Source organism: Rana temporaria, chromosome 2, assembly GCF_905171775.1.
Source record: "Rana temporaria chromosome 2, aRanTem1.1, whole genome shotgun sequence".
Lineage (NCBI taxonomy): Eukaryota > Metazoa > Chordata > Amphibia > Anura > Ranidae > Rana > Rana temporaria.
Genome location: NC_053490.1, coordinates 248,416,441 through 248,442,023, shown reverse-complemented (window position 1 = coordinate 248,442,023; position 25,583 = coordinate 248,416,441). Strand labels below are relative to the sequence as shown.

At 39.2% G+C, this 25,583-nt stretch overlaps 1 protein-coding gene across 1 annotated transcript in view; it reads right to left on the bottom strand.

The window, feature by feature from the left end:
* Positions 1–25,583, bottom strand: part of GALNT17 (polypeptide N-acetylgalactosaminyltransferase 17) — a 500,108-nt gene that overhangs the window by 184,612 nt on the left and 289,913 nt on the right. The window contains exons 4-5 of the mRNA XM_040336747.1: positions 22,428–22,602; positions 3,038–3,235 (exon numbers count right to left, since the gene is read on the bottom strand). Of these exons, the coding sequence (XP_040192681.1) occupies positions 3,038–3,235; positions 22,428–22,602 (373 nt within the window). The remainder of the gene's footprint in view (positions 1–3,037; positions 3,236–22,427; positions 22,603–25,583) is intronic.

The following is a 25,583-nucleotide window of genomic DNA, read 5'->3' as shown; positions in this document are numbered from 1 at the left end:
GCCATGTGCCTCTCGAGTGCAGCCGCGGGTCCCGGGAACTCGATGTTTCCGGGAGTCCAGCGATTGCGGTCAGCAAGAGCATTCCCCTATTCTGCCTAGTGACACTGTCACTGATGACTGTTCCCCGTGATCGGGAACGGTCATCAGTGACGTATCACGTGTAGCCACGTCCCCAAACAGTTAGAATCACTTCATAGGGAACACTTAACCCCTGCAGCGCCTCCTAGTGGTTAATCCCTTCACTACCAGTGTAATTTTTACAGTAACCAGTGCATTTTTATAGCACTGATCGCTCTAAAAATGACAATGGTCCCAAAATGGTGTCAAGGGTGTCCAATGTGTCCGCCATAATGTCACAGTCATGATAAAAATCACTGATTGCCGCCATAACTAGTAAAAAAAAATATTAATAAAAATGACATAAAACAGTCCCCTATTTTGTAGAAGCTATAACTTTTGCGCAAACCAATTAATAAACGCTTATTGCTATTTTTTTTACCGAAAATATGTAGAAGAATAAGTATCGGACTAAACTGTGGAAAAAAAAAGTTTTTTTACATATTTTTTGTGGATATTTATTATAGCAAAAAGTAAAAAATATTGCACTTTTTTCAAAATTGTCGCTCTTTTTTTGTTTATAGCGCAAAAAAAAAAATTGCCGAGGTGATCAAATACCACCAAAAGAAAGCTTTATTTGTGGGAAAAAAAGGACGTCAACTTTTTTTAGGAGCCCTTTTTGCACGGCCGCGCAATTGTCAGTTAAAGCAACGTAGTGCCGAATCGCAAAAAGTGGCCCAGTCTTTAACCACCAAAATGGTCCGGGGCTTAATCGGTTAATATGGCTAAATTTTGAAACACTCTTATTTAATTTGGTAATACAGAAATTATAAACACAGATACACTTAGTCAGAGATAAAAAAACAACAACACTATTACTGCATTGGACATTGGTCCTGGTACCAGCTGCCATATAATGAAGCAAAGATCCTGTATCATCCAGTGTTAAAACCAATTATGCAAACACTAGTGTATTATGCAGAAAATCAAGGTTTTTGTGCAATATTTAATGGATTCCCTGTTTCAAACCCAAAGTGCCAAAATTTGTGGTGGTAAAAATTCATCCTCAATCAGAGAGAAATATTATTCTTTATAAGTCAACAATCCAGTCTATAGAGATATTAAGAAACAATCACATAAAATATAAATGTTTGTGAGACAACATATAAGCACCGTAATAATAATACCTGTAGCTCCCTAATTTCAAATAAATTAAATCATTATTTACCTTTCACTATATCCTACTAAACTCACACCTATGTATCATGTTAGCATTTGGTTCTAACTAAAATATTTGACTTTAGAATTAATCTTGTACAGGTCTGACATCAGAAGTGTGAATTATAAATTCCTTTCTGGGGGTGACTGTGTTTAAAATGAGTGCTTGGCTCCTTACCAAATGTTTCTAGATTAATGAGAAAATATAAACTGACCTTGTCATAGGGGTATAAAAGTCATAAGATATGGCAGGCCTCTCATTAGCATGTAGACTAATCTAATGGTAAGTGGCGCATTTAATTCACATCTGTTGTGCCCTGTAAAAACAGTGTTGCCATCTATTTACCACTCACCAGTAAAAAATGCCATTTGCTCCCCACATTATTATTCGTTTTCTCAGCAATGGTGGCAAACTTACATACAACTGTTTTGTGATAAAAACGAATAAACTGTATTAATAAAAAATTTCAACCCGAGTCACCCAAAGCCTACCATGTTCATTCAAATATGTTTTACTGGGGTGTCTTGACTTTAATTAATTGCTTCCTCCGAAAAAAAACACAACAATTCTATAATCTTGGTGATGCTCATATACATATTCCGTACACTTCTGATCATGCTATTTTCAAAGCATGTGCTTTTTAAGGTGATTACATGTAAAAAAAGGTATAGACATGGAGATGCTGCATGTCTCTGATTATGTAATGACATAATATCCCTGACGCATGCTAAAAGGTACTCAGACCAAATATTGGATTTGTTATTGCATCCTCAAAATAAATTGCAATGTTTCAGGGCCCAGCAGGGTCACCATGCCTGATGATGGACACTGAAATGTCCCTAATGCAAAACTAAAGCCATACTGAAATGAAAAAAATGGTGTGCTGTTGACACACTCTGGTTACTTGTTTATGATGGTGCAATTCTTTTGGATATTTGATCTAAATTCTTTCACTTTCTCTGTATGTAGTGGCATATACTGAAATACCAGTGGGACCACTTACATTTTTTGGTCTCTGTGTGTATATTGTACTTACAATATAATATATATACTGTATATACATTGTAAAAGCTACTGAATACTGGGGGTTGGAAGGCACCAGTGGCAAGACACAGCAGAAAATAACATGCACTGTGCATGCATTCAGATATAAGTAATGGTTAGTGGACTCCTTATAAAGTTTAAGAACTATACAGTACAAGTGAATTTTGTACATTGGATAGCAAAATGAAGTGTTAATCCTATTAAAACTGTGTGCAAAATATTGCAAAATTTCTTTACTTGGTGCTCAGTATTGCCAATGCTTTAATGTGTAAGATTTTTTGTAAAAGTATTTTATATTTTTTTTATAACAGATGTTGCAAGTTTTTATGAACTAGCACAATTCAGTCCTTGGTCAATACAATCAGCATTTTAATAAACTTTGTAATCAGCTTCTGAAGTGGCTTAGTTGTTCATTTTTCCTGAGATTTTGTTAGGCTGACCTGCATTTCTTATGTCTACAACTCACAAGCCTTTTTATCTCTAACACCACTAATCCTAATTCGGATTTTCTGGAAGCTAATATACATTATTTTTTTTAGGAAACCTTTCACGTTTCTAGACTATTTTCTATAAATCTTCCCAATGTATCAGTTTCCAATATTTCTATAAACATAGAACGTAGAGAAGCACCTTATAATTTAATTTATCATCATGTGTTGTCAATTGGAACATAAGTTATAAATGAAAACAACAAAATGCATGGTAGCATTCACTAACCTTATTGGTAAAGATGGATCCCCTGCATCCCACCAATCTTTAGGAGGACTTATGTACATGCACCAAAGTTCCCAGCTGTATCCATGTGCTGAATTTTCATATCGCTGAACTTCAAATGTATCCTGTTTAATATTGTCTATGGATGGTAATATGACTCTTTTTCTGTTTTCTTGTATCCGGGAAAGAACTGGCTCAGCCCTTCAAAAATTGTAAAGAAAAAAAAATAGATGTTAAAAGTTTTTTACATTTAAAAATCTCTGCAAACATGGAATTTTCAGTCACAGCACAGGGTATGGAATTCTGACATGAGTGTAAAATAGTTTAGGGCAGTGGTTTTAAATAGGGTTTGGTTCAAGGCAGATTTTGTGAACATGACTGAAATTCAAGTGCCAAACTTGAACCCCACTGAAGACAATGGATGCCAAATGGTAAAAAACAGTAATGGCCATTTTGTAGGCTAATAGGCAAGGAACTGTCAAACAAATGGCATGGGGCCAGTGCACTGCCCTGGGGAATATATAGGTGATCCATTTAAATGAACCGTGACCCCATGCCGAATGAACGGCGCATGCGCACGCATGCTCAGAATCACGTCGAAGATACTCCCTAAGATACGACGGCTCAATGCCTACGACGTTAACGTAACCTACGCCCAGCCCCATTCACGTACTACTACGTAAACGACGTAAAATACGAAGGCTGTTCCGTCGTCCATACCTTTGCATGGGATGCAACTCCTATAGGTGGAATAACGTTACGCCGGACGTACGCCTTACGTAAACGGCGTATACTACTGCGACGGGCGCAAGTACGTTCGTGAATCGGCGTATCTCGGTCATTTGTATATTCGACACATAAATCAATGGAAGCGCCCCTTGCGGCCAGCGTAAATATGCTCCCAGGCTCCGACGGCGTAGGGAACTTACGTTGGTCGGATAAAGCCACATTTCAGGCGTATCTTGCATTAAGAGTCCGGCGCATAGATACGACGGCGCTTCTGTGCACTTACGCGGCGTATATAAAGATACATTGGCGTAAGTGCTTTGAGAATCTGGGCCATAGTCTACACTGAATTCAGAGTGTGTGTGTATATATATATATATATATATATATATATATATATATATATATATATATTAGGGCTGTTACTGATTAAAATGTTTGTGTTCGGTTAATCGATATTTGTTTTAATCGATTAATCGACTACTTTCGATTAATTATAAAAGAAGACTATAATATCCTCAATATCCCCCACTGTAATATCCTCAATCTCTCCCACTGTAATATCCGACATCTCCCCCACTGTAATAACAGCCATCTCCCCCACTGTAACAGCCATCTCCCCCACTGTAATATCCGACATCTCCCCCACTGTAATATCCGACATCTCCCCCACTGTAACAGCCATCTCCCCCAACAGACATACCAAAATAAAAGCTGACCCCCTCCGTCTGGATCCACGAGCAGTTGAGGGGTGATGACGTCAGCTCGCCGCTCTAGGAGCTCACCTAGGCCGCCGCCGGGTGGACCAAGATGGCCACCACTCCGGAGCTAGGCCAAAGCCGCAGACTTTCCTATGGGCGAGGCAGCGGAGACCCGGAAGACGGCGGAGAGGTGAGTAACCGATCAAATAATTTTGATCTATCAAAAAAATTAACGATTAATCGAATAATTAATCGTTAATTTCCGCAGCCCTAATATATATATATATATACTACACGGTCTATATATATATATATATATTAATACACTGCCTGCACTGTGTATATATATTCTACACTGATTACACTAATATATACTGTATATATATATATAGATATTTATCTATAGAGATATATCTATAGATATATATATATATACTAAACTGCCTGCATGCCTCTAGCTAATGTTCTCTCAATCATAACACTATATACGGCTGCTGTGTAAGCAGCCGTATATAGTGTGGGGCTTGGACTTAGCCCCCGAGCCATGAATGTCTTTGACCAATCATGGCTCGCACAGCATAGCGCGTTGTGATTGGCCAAAGCATGCAGGTCAGGTGCATGTTTTGGCCAATCATCAGACGTCAATGCACTGCGAACTCACAGTGCATTATGAGGCGTTCCGCAAGAAATCTAATTTGCCACAAACGCTCCATAATGTTTACTATTCAGATCAACTCGAACATCAGGCTCATCCCTACTCCTGATACTAAATCGCCCTGTAACCATAACTCTAATACTAACCCAGCTGCAACCATATGCAATACAGAGAGAGAAGCCTTACCCAAATTATCTCCCTGTAACCATACCTCTAACAGTAAACCTTCCTGTAGCCATAACTCTAACACTAACCCACCCACAGATATGGCCCTAACACTAAACAGCCTGCAACCATACCTCCAACATTAACCCCTTTGCAACCATAGTCTTAACACCTTAAACCTACTTGTAACCATAACTCTGACAATAACTCTTTCTGTACTTCTTATACTTAACTTCTTTGTAACCATAAATCTTATACTATACATGTGTGTAACCAAAGCCCCAGTACTAGACTTATCTGCAATCACAACACTAAAACTTAACTCCCCTTTAGTTATAACCATCACACTAATCTTCCATGTAATCGTAAACCATACCAGAAACCACTGATCTAGTATCACCTCAATATAAAATTTCCCTGTAATCAAAAACCCTAACCCTCCTTGTAGCAATAATTCTAATTTCTCATCCCGCTGCCAGAACACAGTGCTGTATAATGTATGTAGCTGTAACTGTATGTAGCTACATATAGTTTATGGAGGACACAAAATGATGATCTAAAAGTGAAGGTAATATCTCAATTGAATCAGCATGGTTCAAATTAGCAATTTAAACTTCACTAAAACCTGGAGATCAGCTTTAATGAATTAGGAGACCATTTCCTGTTGTCTATTCTGCTAACCCACCGCTGTAGTCAGAACTTGATTCAAGCATGCAGTGGCTGCTCCCATTACTACAGCATTTTAGAAAAATCAACACTAAGAGTTAATAAATGGTAAAGAAAGACAAAACTAAACTACTCTAACTATTAAACACTCTGACAAGAAGTGTTATTGCTTGTGACAATGTGCAGGAACATTAAGGCAGCTGGAACAAATAAATTCAAAAGAGTTACAAAGGAAAAGAGATCAGTGCTCTGGGTGGATAGTTAGAGTGACAAAAATACTGTAGCAGAAGGAAATAATGGAATCATCTATTAAAGTATGTCTTGTTACTATTTGTTATGTATGCAGAGCAGTGTGCGCTTTTTAAACAAAACTCTCCAAAACTGAGCAAGCACATTGACTGAGATTAAAATTTTCCATCTGGAAGCAGAATAACAAAGGAAGTGCTTTCTTCCGCTTTCCAATTAGATAAGTCACATTGAAATTAGCACTCTCAGCCATCTGGGACCCTTTCTAAAGAGGACAAATCACATCTATATGGAAATGATTAATATTCATCCACGTAGCATATTTAAAAATGCTACAGTTTAATAAATTAAACTGTGACATATGCTACATTTTATTCACACATAGGTCATCAGCAGCTTTTATAGTTGATATGTGTGGTATATATTCAATAACATTAACCCTAGAATCACTGGTCACTGGAGTTTTTTTTTCTGTCTTTGGATACCCAGCTGTAGTTTAGTCTAGCAGAATGATTTGTCGGCATTAGATCAAAGCCTATTTTTTTCTAAATTTATAATATCATCTGCAGAGTGGATAGCATGTTGGCCTCAAACAAAAACATGTTGTTCTATAACCAGGCAGTTACTGGTTTAGGCATTTCATAAAGTGAAAATCCTATTTTGTTGATTAAAACACGATCCTCTCTAAGTCATCTATACACATTGTGAGCAATATAGCAAACTCCATTACAGATTCGTACATATTCTTTAGTTAATGGAATATGCTTTGCCAGTGAGTGGAAGGGTCTGTAGACTATGGCCACATGAGATGACCTACTTCTGGTATAACAGAAAAATATCTGGCATCATGTCGAGAACTTGGTGGACTATTATGTTAGGTAGTAGGGTTTTTTATTAGATGACACTTAAATGCAAATGCTAGGTGCTATTATCCCAAAGCTAATCAACACTCAGTAAATCTTCATAGTTAAGGTATTTTCAGGATGCAGTAATATTAACCATATATATATATATATATATATATATATATAAAATCAATTTTGTTGACAGCCCAAGTCCAAATAGAAATGATCACAATCCACAGTGATATTTAGGCATGACCTAGCTCTGAAAATAGGTATCTATAAAATCAATGAACTGAAGTTCAAAAGATAAACAGCGCTAATAGAGTTGGTGAATAACCAGCTCAAAGAACGAGTAATATCCCAGTGAGCTCAGTTGGTGTGTAAGGAGTTCAAACCTAGAGTGCACGTGCACCTAACATCTCTAGAGTGAGATAACCCTATATGTGGAAAAGGACACCTCCTCAAAGGGTGAAAGCTTCCCACAATGAAGCAAAAAAATGTCACTGCAAAAAAACTCACACCATCTGGTTCTCCAGGTATTGTTAGGGCAGAACACTTCTTAGCCAGTTGACATGTAAGATAAAACAATGCAAACAAATGATAGTGCAGTGTGTCTATGAATAACTCAGACTGGCATAAGTAAGTAGGTGACCAATGGTGAATGCCCGTACAATATATAACTGATTAAATGAACATAGGTAAAGAAATGGTTTCACCGCTTATCCAATCCTCCAGGGGCCGCGCGCGTGCCGTGTAATGACAGCTGAAGCGAGATCCGTATGGCGGTTGGTGGAGCGCAGTGGAACGCAAATCTGTATCCGGGTGTTGCGTTGCTGTAGCCACGCCCTGACGCGTTTCATCACTTCCGACTTCGACAGAGGGCGTGGCTACACAGCGCAGTCACTCTCCCTTTGTACTCCGTCAACGGCAGGCTATTGGATGAGTACTGACCGTCCTCCGGTGCTGATTGGTGCTAGTGCTGACCGGATGGACAGCCCGACTTCAGCCTTGTTGCGTGGAGTTTAATAAAGGGGAAGGTGAAATACCAGGAAATGAGCCACTGCTACATTTTAATATGGTCGTAGACCGGAGTCTGTACATAAAACGCCTGGCCACAATGGACAAAGTGATCGTTTGTAAACGATCACTGCAAGCGATGGTAAAAACGGTTATCATATAAATAAAATGATAGTCAAATAATTAAAATAAAATAGAAGGAAAAAAAGGATTGTTTTAAATTCTGGGCGGTATATCAACCAATCACACACATTGTGGGCGTTTCTTTGTGACGTTTCAGACAAAGTAGTTCTATGTGATGGATATAGCAAATATTTAAAAAATATGTTTTAAAAGATTACATGAGGATGTCAACATTATGGTATAGTATTGGACATACTAAAAATGAAGGATTAAAATAAGATAAAGCTTCCGGTAGTCTATTGTTCATTCAAAATGCACCGTCATTGAAAATGCACAGCAATGCACCACTTAGTATGAGCGGCATATACATATGCAATAACTGAGATGAAGCAGAGACAGAAGTTATCTTGTAGTATATGTAAAAGATAGTGTGCCCGGGTTTCTTAGTGAGAAATTTTGTATTCTATGTAGAGCATATATGTAGTTGAGTTTAGGGTATAGGTGTACCTATACATATATGAACATAGATGAAGGGATTGGATCCATACATATATAAATGTGCAAGACATTTGTGCCGAGGATTTTTTTGACAGGAGGGAGGAGTGTATTAGGGAGAGGGACCCCCCATATACCTCACATCGATGTCATACCAAGGCAATGCCTACTTAATAATGGGGCATTTATGCGGAGGAGTATGACCAGCAAAATCAATGAACGAGGACTAATAGTGAGATTGGTAAAACATAAAGACTCAGAGAAAGGGACTCGTGGAAAGGACTTACGTAAAATACTAAAAATGGAGGATTAAAAGTGGGCGGAGACTGATATATAAAACAGGGCCAGTAAAATGGGAGTTGATTATAAAAGACACAATAAAACGGTGGATACATAAAAGATAAAATCAAGCTAAAAAGGCTGATAAAAATGGCTGCTAATATATGCAAAAGGGCGAAGGTTGTATGTGATATAAAAGCGTGCCATATTAGATACGCTTTATATAAAAATCAAAAATCACTGATAAAACAGTTAATATCAAGATCTACATTTAACCCTTTCGGCACCAATGTGCCGGCCAAATATATCCATTCTGTTTCTTTTTTGGAAAGTTCTCTTATATGGTTACATCCTCTCCAAGTGGCTTCTACATGTTCAACACCCCAAAACTTGAGTCCGGCAGGGTTGCTGTCGTGGAACAATTTAAAGTGCAGAGAGACATTGTGGTCCTTATACCCAAGTTTGATGTTGGCCACATGCTCAGCAATTCTAAATTTTGAGTTTTCTTTTTGTGCGGCCTATATACATCAATTTGCATCCAATTTGCACGCTTTTATATCACATACAGAACAACCTTCGCCCTTTTTCATATATTAGCAGCCATTTTTATCAGCCTTTTTAGCTTGATTTTATCTTTTATGTATCCACCGTTTTATTGTGTCTTTTATAATCAACTCCCATTTTACTGGCCCTGTTTTATATATCAGTCTCCGCCCACTTTTAATCCTCCATTTTTAGTATTTTACGTGAGTCCTTTCCACAAGTCCCTTTCTCTGAGTCTTTATGTTTTATCAATCTCACTATTAGTCCTCGTTCATTGATTTTGCTGGTCATACTCCTCCGCATAAATGCCCCATTATTAAGTAGGCATTGCCTTGGTATGACATCGATGTGAGGTATATGGGGGGTCCCTCTCCCTAATACACTCCTCCCTCCTGTCAAAAAAATCCTCGGCACAAATGTCTTGCACATTTATATATGTATGGATCCAATCCCTTCATCTATGTTCATATATGTATAGGTACACCTATACCCTAAACTCAACTACATATATGCTCTACATAGAATACAAAATTGCTCACTAAGAAACCCGGGCACACTATCTTTTACATATACTACAAGATAACTTCTGTCTCTGCTTCATCTCAGTTATTGCATATGTATATGCCGCTCATACTAAGTGGTGCATTACTGTGCATTTTCAATGACGGTGCATTTTGAATGAACAATAGACTACCGGAAGCTTTATATTATTTTAATCCTTCATTTTTAGTATGTCCAATACTATACCATAATGTTGACATCCTCATGTAATCTTTTAAAACATATTTTTTAAATATTTGCTATATCCATCACATAGAACTACATTGTCTGAAACGTCACGAAGAAACGCCCACAATGTGTGTGATTGGTTGATATACCGCCCAGAATTTAAAACAATCCTTTTTTTCCTTCTATTTTATTTTAATTATTTGACTATCATTTTATTTATATGATAACCGTTTTTACCATCGCTTGCAGTGATCGTTTACAAACGATCACTTTGTCCATTGTGGCCAGGCGTTTTATGTACAGACTCCGGTCTACGACCATATTAAAATGTAGCAGTGGCTCATTTCCTGGTATTTCACCTTCCCCTTTATTAAACTCCACGCAACAAGGCTGAAGTCGGGCTGTCCATCCGGTCAGCACTAGCACCAATCAGCACCGGAGGACGGTCAGTACTCATCCAATAGCCTGCCGTTGACGGAGTACAAAGGGAGAGTGACTGCGCTGTGTAGCCACGCCCTCTGTCGAAGTCGGAAGTGACGAAACGCGTCAGGGCGTGGCTACAGCGACGCAACACCCGGATACAGATTTGCGTTCCACTGCGCTCCACCAACCGCCATACGGATCTCGCTTCAGCTGTCATTACACGGCACGCGCGCGGCCCCTGGAGGATTGGATAAGCGGTGAAACCATTTCTTTACCTATGTTCATTTAATCAGTTATATATTGTACGGGCATTCACCATTGGTCATCTACTTACTTATGCCAGTCTGAGTTATTCATAGACACACTGCACTATCATTTGTTTGCATTGTTTTATCTTACATGTCAACTGGCTAAGAAGTGTTCTGCCCTAACAATACCTGGAGAACCAGATGGTGTGAGTTTTTTTGCAGTGACATTTTTTTGCTTCATTGTGGGAAGCTTTCACCCTTTGAGGAGGTGTCCTTTTCCACATATAGGGTTATCTCACTCTAGAGATGTTAGGTGCACGTGCACTCTAGGTTTGAACTCCTTACACACCAACTGAGCTCACTGGGATATTACTCGTTCTTTGAGCTGGTTATTCACCAACTCTATTAGCGCTGTTTATCTTTTAAACTTCAGTTCATTGATTTTATAGATACCTATTTTCATATCTTTAAATGGGTTCTCCCGTTTAACTTAAATAGCAGCTTTATTTCACTTATACACCACCTTTCAATATTTGGTGTGTGGTTTCTATGCTTGGTATCTTTCATTCACTTTCAACCAGTCACTTGAAAAGGCACTCCTACGCCCCCTAGCGCCGGTTGTGCATTATTAGGCCTTTTTATTGCACTCTCCTCTTTTATGACCTAGCTCTGGCCTAAGATTGATCCCCATGACTAAGCTCTAGGGAGGCAGAGTAAAATGCATTGGGGGCATGGTCTGTTGGAGTCCAGGCTGGGATTGCCACTCTACTCATCACTTCAGGACACCTAGATGTTAGGGGCCACCCCATTGTCCTCTGAGACCTAAGATGGATACTCTGGCATCCAGGGCACATTTCAAAGCTTCATTGGTGGGAGAAAGCAACTGAGGCATGGGATCGGGAGGAGTGCCTCGGCATCCTGATCACAGATGGACACGGGTACACAGCTGAGCCGCAAAATTCCGGAGCTGTTCAAGACTCACTACACAGACTCCCAGGTGACAACACCCCATTCTCTCAGCCTCTCATCTGAGCCTGAGACTTCCCAGGCATCCATGAGAGGGGACATTGGAGTGCCAAAACACTAGCTACTAGACATGTGCATTCGTTTTTGTCCGAATGCATTTTCGTCCGAATTTCAGGTATTTTCGTTATCGTTTTAACAAACGATAACGAAAGCACAGGAAATGAAAACTGAAAGATCCGACATATACAAATGCTTTATTTTCATTTTCATTGCGGTCGAATGTGCCTAACCGTAACTCTATTAGTCCAATATTATTCTACATAAAGAGAAAAGATTCGACATTATAGAGACATGAAGAAGATTCGACATAGAGAGAAAAGATTTGACATAGAGAGAAAATATTTGACATAGAGAGAAAAGATTTGACATAGAGAGACATGAAGATTCAACATAGAGAGACAGTTTCGTTGCTCCGTCAAAACTTTTTTTTTTTTTTTAAGATTCTGTCGAATCTTTTATTTTTTCTTAGAACATTCGACAGACACCATAAGCCTTCAATGACAGATTGGACCTTAATTAATTAGGATTTACGGACTAATGCATTTTTTTTACGAAAAACTAAATAAATAAAAACAAATTTTGGGAGTAACTAAATTAATTTATTTTTCGGACGAAAACTAAATTACGAAACAAAATATTTCAGTGTGCACATGTCTACTAGCTACCTCACCAAAAGGACCTACAAACAGTAGCTCTGGACATTAAAAATACCCTGTCAGCTGCTATATCGGATCTGAAGATGGACATTAGAGGTATAGCCATGAAGCTGGAGACAGTGGAGAAGACCACAGTAAAGTAAGCACTACACAGATACAGATGGTGACTAAATCTTACATGCTTCAAATTATGGAGATGCACAAGTATATTGAAGACTCAGACAATGAGGGCCAGATGTGAAAAGTTAGTAATTCTTAGCAATTCTAAATTATCTCCTGGATAGGCTGCCCAAATCCACCATAGACATGGAATAGAGCCTTGAGGCCTAGGGGCAGACATCCTCCACGTGACACTATTTGCTGTTTAGTTAGCTTCCACTTGAAAGAGGAGATTCTGAGAAAAGTCAGAGAGCAGGAACATATTACATATAAAGGTTTAGAGATCAAGATCTTCCAGGATCTCTCTAATGTACAGTAGGTGACTGCGATATTGTGTTTCTAGAACGACAGCATCGCGCTGATTCTCTGCGACATGGTGCCAACATTTTGCACTCGCTGGAATAGACAAAGCACATTCCAGCGAGCGCGTCATAGAAGCGACGGGAGATCCAACTTGGATTCCCGCCAATTCTAGCTGCGGTATTTGGTATGCATTCCTGAGAGGGAGAACTCCACGCCAATTTTTAAATAAAAAACCGACATGGGTTCCCCCCCCAGGAGCATACCAGTCCCTTAGGTCTGGTATGGGTTGTAAGGAGACCCCCCCACGCCGAAAAAACGACGTAGGGGGTCCCCCTACAATCCATACCAGACCCGTATCCAAAGCACGCTACCCGGCCAGCCAGGAAAGGAGTGGGGACGAGCGAGCGCCCCCCCTCCTGAGCCGTACCAGGCCGCATGCCCTCAACATGGGGGGGTTGGGTGCTCTGGGGCAGGGGGGCGCAGGGGGGCACCGCCAGGCACCTGCAATCGCTCGTTACAGAGCAAGAACCGGGAGCTGTGTGTGTAAACACACAGCTCCCGGTCCTGTCAGGGGGAGAAATTACAGTTTGTCCATTCATACAATGTATGAACAGCGATCTGTCATTTCCCCCAGCCAGTCCCACACACCCTATAGTTAGAACACACCTAGGGAACATAATTAACCCTTCCTCGCCCCCTAGTGTTAACCCCTTCCCTGCCAGTGACATTTTTACAGTAATCAATGCATTTTTATAGCACTGATCGCTATAAAAATGCCAATGGTCCCAAAAATGTGTCAAAAGTGTCCGAAGTGTCCGCCATAAGGTCGCAGTACCGATAAAAAATCACTGATCGCCGCCATTACTAGTAAAAAATAAATATTAATAAAAATGCCATAAAACTATCCCCTATTTTGTAGATGCTATAACTTTTGCGCAAACCAATCAATAAAAGCTTATTGCGATTTTTTTTACGAAAAATATGTAGAAGAATATGTATCGGTCTAAACTGAGGAAAAAAATTGTTTTTTTATATGTTCTTGGGGATATTTATTACAGCAAAAAGTAAAAAACATAAATTCGTTTTCAAAATTGTCGCTCTATTTTTGTTTATAGCGCAAAAAATAAAAACCGCAGAGGTGATCGAATACAGTGTATAATCTCTTCACTGCAGAGGGGCATGATATACATATGAATTCTGCCTTGATTTACATATGAATGCTTTTATAATATGATGAACAATAAAATAAATAATCTGAGGAACTCATACAAGAAGCAGTACAAAGAGGTCCGCGCTTCACAGAGATCAGGAGCAGCAGCAGACCAAGTGCATATGTCCAAGCTGTGGTACTTCAAACACCTGCAATTTCTGGACAACCAGATTGAAGCCAGGGAATCACTTTCAAGTCTTCCCTCCACCCTTCCCTCCACCGTTCCCTCCAGCGTTCCTTCCACCCTTCCCTCCAGCATTCCTTCTACCCTTCCCTCCACCCCTGCAGAGGGTGACAAGGAGAAACCTGAGCTGGAAGAGCCAGATCTCCACATCTTTAGCCAGGTATAGTAGTTTACAACATATTTATTGGCCTAGAATTATTGTTGGGAACTAGATTTTTTTATCCCAAATGAAAGAATTAAAAAAAAAAAGAACAGTAGTGGCCAGAAATTATTGTGACAGGGATGCAAACTGTTGGGGTCAGAATGAGAGTCTTTTCTCTTTCTTTAACATTCAAATTGCAACAGTCATGAGCTTAAAAATGTGTGTGATTGATGAATCAAAAACTAAAACTATGTCCTTTTTTTATACACAGGAAGAGCTCAGCCAGGAGGACGAGGCTCCAGAATGTGGCAGCCAAGAGGAGGCTGGGCCAAGTGGCACTCAGCAGGTGCCCAGGCCAAGTGGCAGCACCTAGTCCCAGGTGCCTCCCCTCCACGTCAGAGCCAAAGGACCCAGGTGGAGGAGGAGTCGCTTAAAATCATCAGGGACGCAGCTGCCATAATGAGGGCCCCCCCCTCAACCCTGTAGAGGCCTACAGTTGCTACCTGGCCGATAAGCTGCAGAAGATTAAGGAGGGACAACGTGCCCTCTCTGAGGAGCTTTTTGCCAGTGTGCTTCACAGGGCAATGAGGGGCCAGCTGACAGAGGCCACACATATCTGTGATCTGGTCCATCCTTCTCCTCCTCCTCCTCCTGCCACATCCCCACCACCTGAGCCACAGCCTGCAAGGGGGGCGTGGAGGGAGTTGTGGAAGGAACACTGCAGGGAGCAGTGGAGGGAACACTGCAGGGAAGTGTGGAGGGAAGGCTACAAGGAAGACCAGAAAGTGATTCCCTGGCTTTAAGCTGTTCTGCCAAAAAATGCAGTTTGTTGGAGTACCACAGCTTGGGGACATGTATGACATCTGCTGCTGCTCCTGATTTCTGTGATTTGGGGACCAGATTGTGATCCCAATTAGAGGGACTGCATATATTCTTCTATTTTTACAATTGTTGCCCTTCCTCTTTATTTTGTTTAACCAGAATAAATGGAGATTTGATTTAAGTTAAATACTTGTCTATGTGTTTTTCTGGTGAATAGCCATAATATTTCATAAATACAATGTGTAATTAACAAAGGACACCAACCTCCTTGAGGGGGAAAAAAACATAATAATGTTGTTGTGATAACTAAAGGGCTTGGCAAGGAGATGAGGGATAACACTGTGAAGGCCCTGAACCTCCTTAATAGGCTTACTTTGAACAATCAGGAGGGCTTCTTCGTGTCTATGGATGCTGAAAAGGCATAGGGTGGCCTGGGACTATATGCTTTCATTTGTACAGTCTTTAGGGCTGCAGAAGACTGTGTGGTCAAATATTACATTCCTATCGAATGCCTTCTGCAATGGAACCAGCCAGAGCTGCCCTCTCTCACCACTAATTTAAATATATTGACTTTGGAACCCTTCTTGCATCAACTTCGATTCAGAATATTAAGGGCATATAAGTAAAAAGACATGGAATTTAAAGTGGCAGTATCCACATATGATGTCATTCTCTTTCTATCAGTGCCTCATATGATCTTCCTGAACTTGAGGAATGATCTTGAATAATTTTGCTCTATTTCAAATTTTAAAATTAACTACAAAAATCCTTCACATTAAACGTCATATTAAACATGTCCCTTCCTTTGGAAGTGGTCACAAGTTGCCAGGCTAACTTTTCTTTTGTTGAAAGCTGGATGCTATAAATTACCTGGGAATTCAACTTTCAACAGATCTATCTGAACTCTATACAAGAAATTTTCTCTCCAAATTAAACAAGATACAGCGTGACCTTCAACAGTGGAACAAATTGACCTTTTCTTGGCTCGGGAGAGCGTCCATATTAACCGCTTCCATACTGGGCCAGTTCCAGTTCTTCTCCTACATGTAAAAAAAATGTTTTGCTAGAAAATTACTCAGAACCCCCAAACGTTATATATGTTTTTTAACCTCCCTGGCGGTATGATTCTTTCAGAAAAAACATGCTGAAAGCGGTACCATTATTTGCAAGGAAATTTGGCGTTTTATATTGTAGGCCTGTAATTTTTAGAAATAACTCACTTAAATCTGACCAAAGATTCTAATAGGCATCCCGGGTATGACATTTTTTTAAAAACAAAATTATAAATTATAATATAATAAATAATTATAAATAATTATAACAAATAATAATATAATTATAATAAAAATTATTCAATAATATAATCAAATCAAAATCACTGAAATTTGCTCAGTTGCAGAATTGTCGCTGTCATTATTTTATTTTTTTTATGACGAATTTCCCCACAAATCGCTATCGCACAATTCTGCAAGTGATTATAATTTATTATCGCTGTTTTTTAGCTGATCTAAAACTATTTTTGACATAAAGGGACACTTTTGGTTGCTATGGACAATCTACAGTTTTCAGGGAGAAAGAAACGTTTTTATTATATAAAATGACATGCATGACACAGGACAGACCACTAGGGACAAGGGGGGGGTGTTTTTTTTTTACATACAGTACTGTAATCTATAAGATTACAGTATACTGTATGTAAAGTGTTTGTTTACTTTTTTGAATTTGGCGCCGTTCTCCGTCCCCGTGCGTCGTAACGTCGCAGAGAACGGAGATCGGCGTCACACAGAGGCACTGTGTGAATCGAGCGAAATTGGCAATTTTTCATGTCACACAGTATTTTTTAAATGCGATTTTTTTTGGGGGGGAAAAAAACACTTTCACGAATGATGTGTGGTTTGAACTTTGTTTACATATGCGGATGCGACCTACATAAGCATTCACTTCTGCATGCGAGCATGAGGGGATTGTGTATTTTCATTACATGTTTTATTTTTACACTTTCCCTTTTAAAAATGTTATTCATTTTGTATCACTTATATTCCTATTACAAGGAATGTAAACATTCTCATGCGTCACATGGGCAGACTGTGAAGTTCTCCCATCAATAGCATCAATGGCAAATTGAGTGGCACAAAGCTGCTGTGAAATCGAATGCTTCAACAAAAAGGCACTATCTATGAACAAGCCTGCAGCCCCAGAATCGATTAGAGCCTGTGTATCAATAGAAAACTCAGACCAAGAAAGGGTAACCAGAACTAGAGGCTTAGCTTTCAGGATAGCCGGAAATGCAAAAACGCCACCTAAGGTCTGCGAGTGTTTTCCGGATAGGTAGAACAAGACTTCAAAAAGTGACCTGCCTGGCCACAGTACAGGCACAATCTCTCCCTCCTCCTAAATGCCCTTTCTTCAACAGACAGATGTGTGAAGCCCAACTGCATGGGCTCTACTTCAGTTGTGGACTCTGTACCAGGAGGCCAGGAGGCATGGGACCTCTGGATCCTTCTAAGATTTTATGATGGGTTCTCTCTATCTATCAAATGTCCCTCTACTGCAGTGGTTCTCAACCTTGCTAGTGCCGTGACCCCTTGATAACATTTCCCAAGTTGTGGGGACCCCAACAGTAAAATTATTTTTGTATCGTGGGTGGTCAGCACCTAAGCCAAGACAAGTAATTTGCGCCTCTAACCCACGGACATTTAGCGATCCCTGAGTCCTTTCCACTCGTACAGTCTTAAAACCCCCTATGGTACATTTTAGGATGAACCACACTTTCTCTTTGTTCTCCTTTTTTTCCCTTTTATCTCTCTATCCTAATTTATTGCTTTTTTTCCCCCATCCCTCTCTCTAGCCGTCTTTCTTGTTCTTTCTCTTATTCTTTCTCCCCCTTTTTCTTTGTTCCTCCCCCTCTTTTCATGTATTCTTTATTCCTTCTCTTACTCCTTGGTGGGGGGGGGGTGGAATCAGTGATAGTGCAGGGAGGGTGGGATCAGTGGCAGTGCAAGGGGGGGGTGGGATCAGTGGCAGTGAAGGGGGGTTCTGATCAGCCAACTTAGGTGCTCTTGATGAAGTTCATCTGCTGATCTGAGAACTGTAGTGGGGACTTTTAATGGCAACTGTAATCACAGGTTGTGTAACTCACTGTGTCTCCGACTTTGTAGTGTCCCGCAGCAGTGACACCTGTGCTGAAAACAGGAGATAGGGTCTCCTCCAGCCCCTCCCACTTCACATTCCTCACCAGTCAGCTGACCTCTAGTCTCTGCCCCCCAGCCATGCCACGAACTGAATGGGCGGCTGCAAAGAGGCTAAGGGGGCGGCCGGGGGCTCCAGGAACAGCCCGGATTGGCAGCCACGAAAAGGCTGGGAGAGCGTGTGGGCTTCAGGAACATCCCAGGATTCGGGGACCCCTGGCAAATCGTCATTCGACCCCCAGGTTGAGAACCACTGCTCTACTGCCTTGCAGGGTCTTCTGCCTACAAGTGCGAGAACCCTTGATTAGGTTTACCACTTCTCTATCACTCGCTATCCTATCCTTATTTTTATATTCCCCCAACTTAATCCTTTTGAATGTTGCCTTGTCTTTGATAATTATGGTTAATTTAGTTAATGCTCCACCTGAGGCTCACTAGGTGGATTAGGGGATTACCTAATTCCTGATTGACAAGGGTGAGAGTATAAAAGGTTTACTCAATAGATGTTCCTCAGGGGGCAGTTTTGCTTCCTCCAATGCTTCAATGTTTAGTCAACTTGTTTTATATGTACCTGTTCAGAATCACTTCATTGCAAGGGACATGCACTACACTCTGTTATTGCCTACTGTTTGCTGTATCTTTGAATAATGTATATTCTTCCCATGTTTCTATTTAACCCTCCTGGCGGTATCCCCGAGCGTGACTCGGGGTGGGTTTTTTATGCTGAAATCGGTAACTCCGAGTCACACTCGGGGTAGCTGTGCAGAGCCTGAAGCGTGCGCTGGCTTACCTTGTCCTGGATCCAGCAATGTCACCACGCTGTGTGAGTGAGCGGGATCTCGCTCGATTCACACAGCGTCCTCCTGTGCCGCCGATCTCCGTTCCCTGCGATGTTACGACGCACAGGAGCGGAGATCGGCGCCAAATTCAAAAACGTAAACAAACACAGTACATACAGTATACTGTAATCTTAGAGATTACAGTACTGTATGTAAAAAAAAACACACACCCCTTGTCCCTAGTGGTCTGCCCAGTGCCCTACATGTCATTTTATATAATAAAAACCTTTCTTTCTCCCTGCAAACTGTAGATTGTCCATAGCAACCAAAAGTGTCCCTTTATGTCAAAAATGGTCAGCTAAAAAACAGCGATAATAAACTATAATCACTTGCAGAATTGTGCGATAGCGATTTGTGGGGAAATTCGTCATAAAAAAATAATAATAATGACAGCGACAATTTTGCAACTGAGAAAATTTCAGTGATTTTGATTTGATTACATTATTGAATAATTTTTATTAGAATTATATTATTATTTGTTATAATTATTTATAATTATTTATTATATTATAATTTATAATTTTGTTTTTTAAAAAATGTCATACCCGGGATGCCTATTAGATTCTTGTTTGGTCAGATTTAAGTGAGTTATTCCTAAGAATTACAGGCCTACAGTATAAAATGCCAACTTTCCTTGCAAATAATTGTACCGCTTTTGGTACGTAATTCCAGACAGAATCATACTGCCAGGGAGGTTAATGTGTGATGTACCTATGGAATGATAATAAAACCTATTTTTTGGAAAAATCAACAACAATCAACACCTGCCTTGACACATTCCATGGTGATTGTATTAAGGTGACATTGCTACCTAAATAGATATTTGCAAGTCCCGAATGATAAACTTCAAAATTACTTCAACATTACAAAACAAGTCTAGTAGAATGTAGCTAACTACTATTAGCTTACCGTGACCTGCGTGCGTAAGAACACACCTATCAATGAAAAAAATTATCTGATTTTAAGAACATACAAAGCAGTCAAAAGGGGCAACTGTGCTCAGGACAGGAATTTAATGTAAGCATTTTTTTATTTGGTTGAGATGATTGGTGTGTCTCGGTACCACATCCAAGTCATAATTAGCATATAACACATGAATAATTATATATGGCATGAAATGTCAATAATATTAAACACTAATCATTTAAAAAAAAATACATTGTTATTCATATAACTTATAGTCCTAGTCATGTGTAAAAATATATATGAATGCATAAAAAAAAAACTTATTTTAATTGTGTGATTTGCATTATTATATTCTTCTCATCCCCCTCTAAAGCGCCCCTGCCATTGAAATCAATAGACAGCGCTGCCAAAGCGTCTGCAAAGCGACGTGGTAGCGGCGATTTGCGGGCGCTTTTGACCCTTTATTCGGCTGCTAGCGGGGTAAAAAGAATCCCGCTGGTGGCCGAAAACAGACGCAAAAACTACGCCCCTGCACCTCAGTGTGAAAGTTCCCTTAAAGAAACATTTTAATGAATAATAAATAATATCTACTCACATGTAATCTGTGAAGGCAACCAAGGAAGGTTCTCCACAGCTTTACAATGAAAGACAGCAGCAGTCCAGATTCTGAAATCAGCTCTGTCAGAAACCAGTACTGTTGTCCTGGATCCAAAGCTATCAATGTGAATCAGCGGCGTCAGCAGCCACAGGGACCACACATAGAGAAAAGGAATGGGTTGGCAAAACAATGCAATTTGTTTCTGAGAATACCGACACTTTGTCAAGCCTATTTGTAAATAGTTGTCAGGTTTATATCAATAAGGGAGGTGAACTACAAGGCTTAGCATGACAATCGGTGAGTACGCAAAAAGGAAAAATAAGTGCTAAAAAACACCATATAATTGTAAGTCCTATGTGGGGAACACAAAGAAATAACATAAGGGGGCTCAATAGGATCACAGAGGGAATTGGATTACAAGAAACAGCATAGCAAACCATACATGTACATGAGCTAGCAAATAAATGCTGGGGACAATATTTTCTTTAAAAAATTCAGAGGGAAATATAAACAATAGAGAAAATCTAAAAAGCATAAAAATGCATGAATTTTTATAAAATTATGGATATTTAAAGATATTATAATGCTAAAGGGAGAAATAACACATTTTTACAAAGAGGATCAAAGAAAGTACTGACTGGCAAGAAATTAATGAAAGTAAATACAACATGATACAAAGACTCATTTGCTACCAAATACTGTAACAATGTAACTAGGAGAACTGTAGGAATAAAACAAAAATAAAAATGTATTTAAAGATCAAACATAATATTAATTGTTAAATTAATAAATAAAAACGTACAAATATAATAAACATTCTTATCGTCTTCCTCTTTTCCTTATTCATGAGTAAAAACAGGAAAAAAAGTTTGTGGGGTGACCCGTTTTATGTTTAACAGTTCTCTCATGTACTTGGACATATATAAATAATTGGTAACAACAATCGTATACATTGTAATTGAATGTTATTAAAAATTCCCTTTCATTTTCAATCTGTAGCATTGTCATTTTCTGTAAAATTGAATGCAATATCGAAACCTGAACGTTTTCTGAACACAGTTAGATTTTAGACATCTTCTGCAACAAAAAAAATGAATTTTTGGTGAGAAAATCCCAATGGGTAGTCATGTCTAATGGGATGCAGATCCTGCCATTCTCCTCATTAGAACCCTGCAAGTGCATCAGCTAATTAATATTTTAAAAAGTCTCCCATTCAGATTCACTTAGCACACTGACATTGACAAACGTTTATTTCTTCAGAGTAGCAAAAGACAGGATTCTGCCACAAAGTTTGTTAAAATTCTTGCAATGTACATGGCTCACCTAAAAGAGATTTATTTTCTCAACAAAAGTGTGATTACTTTTTACATATAAAGGCATTTTTAATTAGTGGATTCAGTTTAATATCTAATTAATCTTCAGTTTAATATTTATAATATATTTACCATACTGTGGTTACTGCAATTCCTAAAAAAATGACAGATATTCTTTTTACCTACCATCCAGCAGTAAATTCCACATGTGCATCAAAAAATCCAGTGATTTGTCCAGTTGCAACTTTCCAGCCCTCTATCCGAGCTCGGATCAAACCTTCTCTTTTATGATTACGAACAACTTTAACCAGCCCAGGGTACCGCTTGTGAACATATTCTTCTAAAGGCCCTTTCAGCTCCTCTGGAAAAAAAAAAAAAACAGCAGATAAATTTAAAGACTATTTGAATATGTGTGGGGACTGATTTCATTACTTAATTGCATATTTTTATTGATAAATCAAATAATTTCCAGGAATGAACATTACCATGGTCAGTGCCACTTAGTTTACAGAACTGTACTACATATATTATGGTCCCAGGTTAAAGAATATGTAACCTCAACATTTCATATTCCTGATATAAACCTGTTGTACCATGTACTTGTGTTAAAAAGTATCCTGTTCTCTTTGTATTGCTTCCTTTGTGTGAAATACCTGGTGTTCCCGCCAGTCCCCCTGCTCGCCTATTTCAAACTAACCACCCTAGGAATTAGAGTCACTTCCATATCAGCCTGCCTGTCCTCAATCATCAGACTTGTGCTGAACTTGCCACCCTGCACAGCCATTCACTAGGAAGATCAGTGAAAAGCTGTTTCTTCACCCCCAGCTCTATGCAGCTTCAAACAGAAATTATGCAAACACTGAAAAAAAGAGGTGTATATATAGGCAAAAGTGAAGATCTACTATGTGCATCTATGCATGATATATACCATTTGTGTGATTTTCATAGGACTATAGCCTCAATCTGGCTAACTTTTCCTTCTTTAACTCGAGTCAAACCTATATGATTTCCCTTCCAGCATGACTATGCAAAAAGTGACTTCAACCCTACCATATATTTTAAGTTCTACATCATTTGAAAATCCAGTTTAAAATATACACATAAAAAAATGCTATCAACACAATTCTGAAAATGCAATGGAGGGGTAATTTATTCCAAAATAAAATGTAATATATTGTAATGATCCAGTGTTTCTTTTCTGCACTGCACTTTTTCTGCAATTCCAATTTCTGTATTCATGTTAGCAAGCAAAATACATGGAATTAGTACTTTAATCAGCACTATGTCTGACGATTTACATTCTCAACCTCACCATGCACAGAAATTTTCCAGTTCATGGGAGAACAATCTAAGCACCAGCTGACTGAGAGTGATTGATATTGAGGACCAGGGAATAAGGCAGTTAACCATTTACACACACAAGTAGTAGCTGTTACCTTGAGTTTTAACACAGAAACAAGAACACATTTCTACTGGGAAAAAAAAATACTGACTCCAGGTCTAAAAATAAGGGTTCAGAATCATGTGGTACTGAATCACCTAGACCAGTGGTTCTCAACCCTGTCCTCAAGTACCCCCAAGTCAATGGCTTGGTATTTTGGACAGCTATTTTATCTAAAATAAATTTACAAAACATGGCCTGTTGGGGATACTGGAGGACAGGGTTGAGAACCAAGACCAGACTGCCCCCCCACCCCCCATTCCTGCCCAGGCAATGTTTTAGATTTTAGCGCTGTAACACTTGCCAATTACTCAGTCATGCAATACTGTACCCAAATAAATTTTATATAATTTTTGGAGACCAGCTTTAGATAGTATTTATTTACCACAGTGTTTTCCCTTTTCTTTTGTTATATGAATAAAACAAAACTGTTAAAAAAACTTGAAAGAAAAAAAAAACAGTTTTCTTAGTTTGTGATACCGTATATAGTATTTTGCAAATAAATAATCTTTGTTCATAAATTTAGGCCAAAATATACTGCTACATATATTTGGTAAAAAAAATAAAAAATAAACAAATTATTATATTATTCATTAGAAAAAAGAAAACTGCGCTGGAAAGTGAACCTGGTAAGCTGCAACACAAAGTGAAATACACACAAATACAAATAAAAACCAATATAGTTGTGCTCTAAATTAAACATACAAGTGCACCTATATCTAAATCAATAAATAAATTCCTGATCAGGGACACAGCTGGATGATCCCCTTACTTAAAGCTCAATGCGGCTCGGTAAGTGGTAACATGGCTCAGAGAAAAATACAAAAAGTACAAAGTGGCCAGGAAACCGGAAAACTGGTTTCCCGGCCACAGTGGGGTTGGAGTCGGTGTGTGTGCGGTGAAGCAGGTTTTACCTATGGCCACTTTTTGTATTTTTCTCTGAGCCATATTACCACTTACCAAGCTGCTTTGAGCTTTAAGTGGAAGATTCGTCCAGCTGTGTCCCTGATCAGACGGCCCCGTTATTGGAGTGACCAGATTGGTGTTGGAACATCAGTGAGGAAAAGGCCCTGGCTGGGTGTTAGCCACAGGCAATTTAGCCTGTGCAGCTGGGAAGCACACATTTCTTAAGGTGGTGGATTCACGGTGTCTGTCAAGCAAAAGTCACATGGATTTATTGAACTACAGTATCTGTATATTTATCTTCTGCAAAAGATTCACTTGCTGCAAAGAAATCTTCACTTGGACTTCCCACATAATCAATAATCTTACAGTTGGGACTTTTTTTTTACTTTTTAGGAATGTATTTATTATATTATTCAGTCTGTGAGAAAGGTATAAAGTCTACAATCTTCTGTGCATATATATTTTAAATTTGATCAACCCTGATGAACTGGCTGCCTATCTCATTTCTTGAGATACCCCCAAATGATGCCTTTTTGGAAAGTAAATAGCCTACGATATTTAGGAAGAGGCATAGTGAGTTTTTTGGGACACGAAGAAATAAAAAAAGTTTTTTTTTTTTCACAAGTATTGGGATGCAACTAGCGATAGGCCGAACACCCCCCAGTTTGGTTTGCAGCACAATTTCCGATTTCTAACCTGAACAGCGATCCCCATTGAAGTCCACGGAGCCAAACAGGAAAAATTAAAAGTGCCCGTTTTGAAGGCTTACGTACAAGTAATTAGCCATAAAAGGGGTATGGGGTCCTGGGTACTGCTCTGGGGGTAATGTATAAATGCAAAACATTTTTTTTTAAACAATCGTTTTTTTAAGGAGCAGTGATTTTAATGATGCTTAAAGTGCAACAATAAAACAAACAAACAAAAAAACTTTAAATATAGTGCCTGGGGGTCCCCTTAGCTTGCCTGTAAAGTGGCACATTTGTAGCATGCATAGA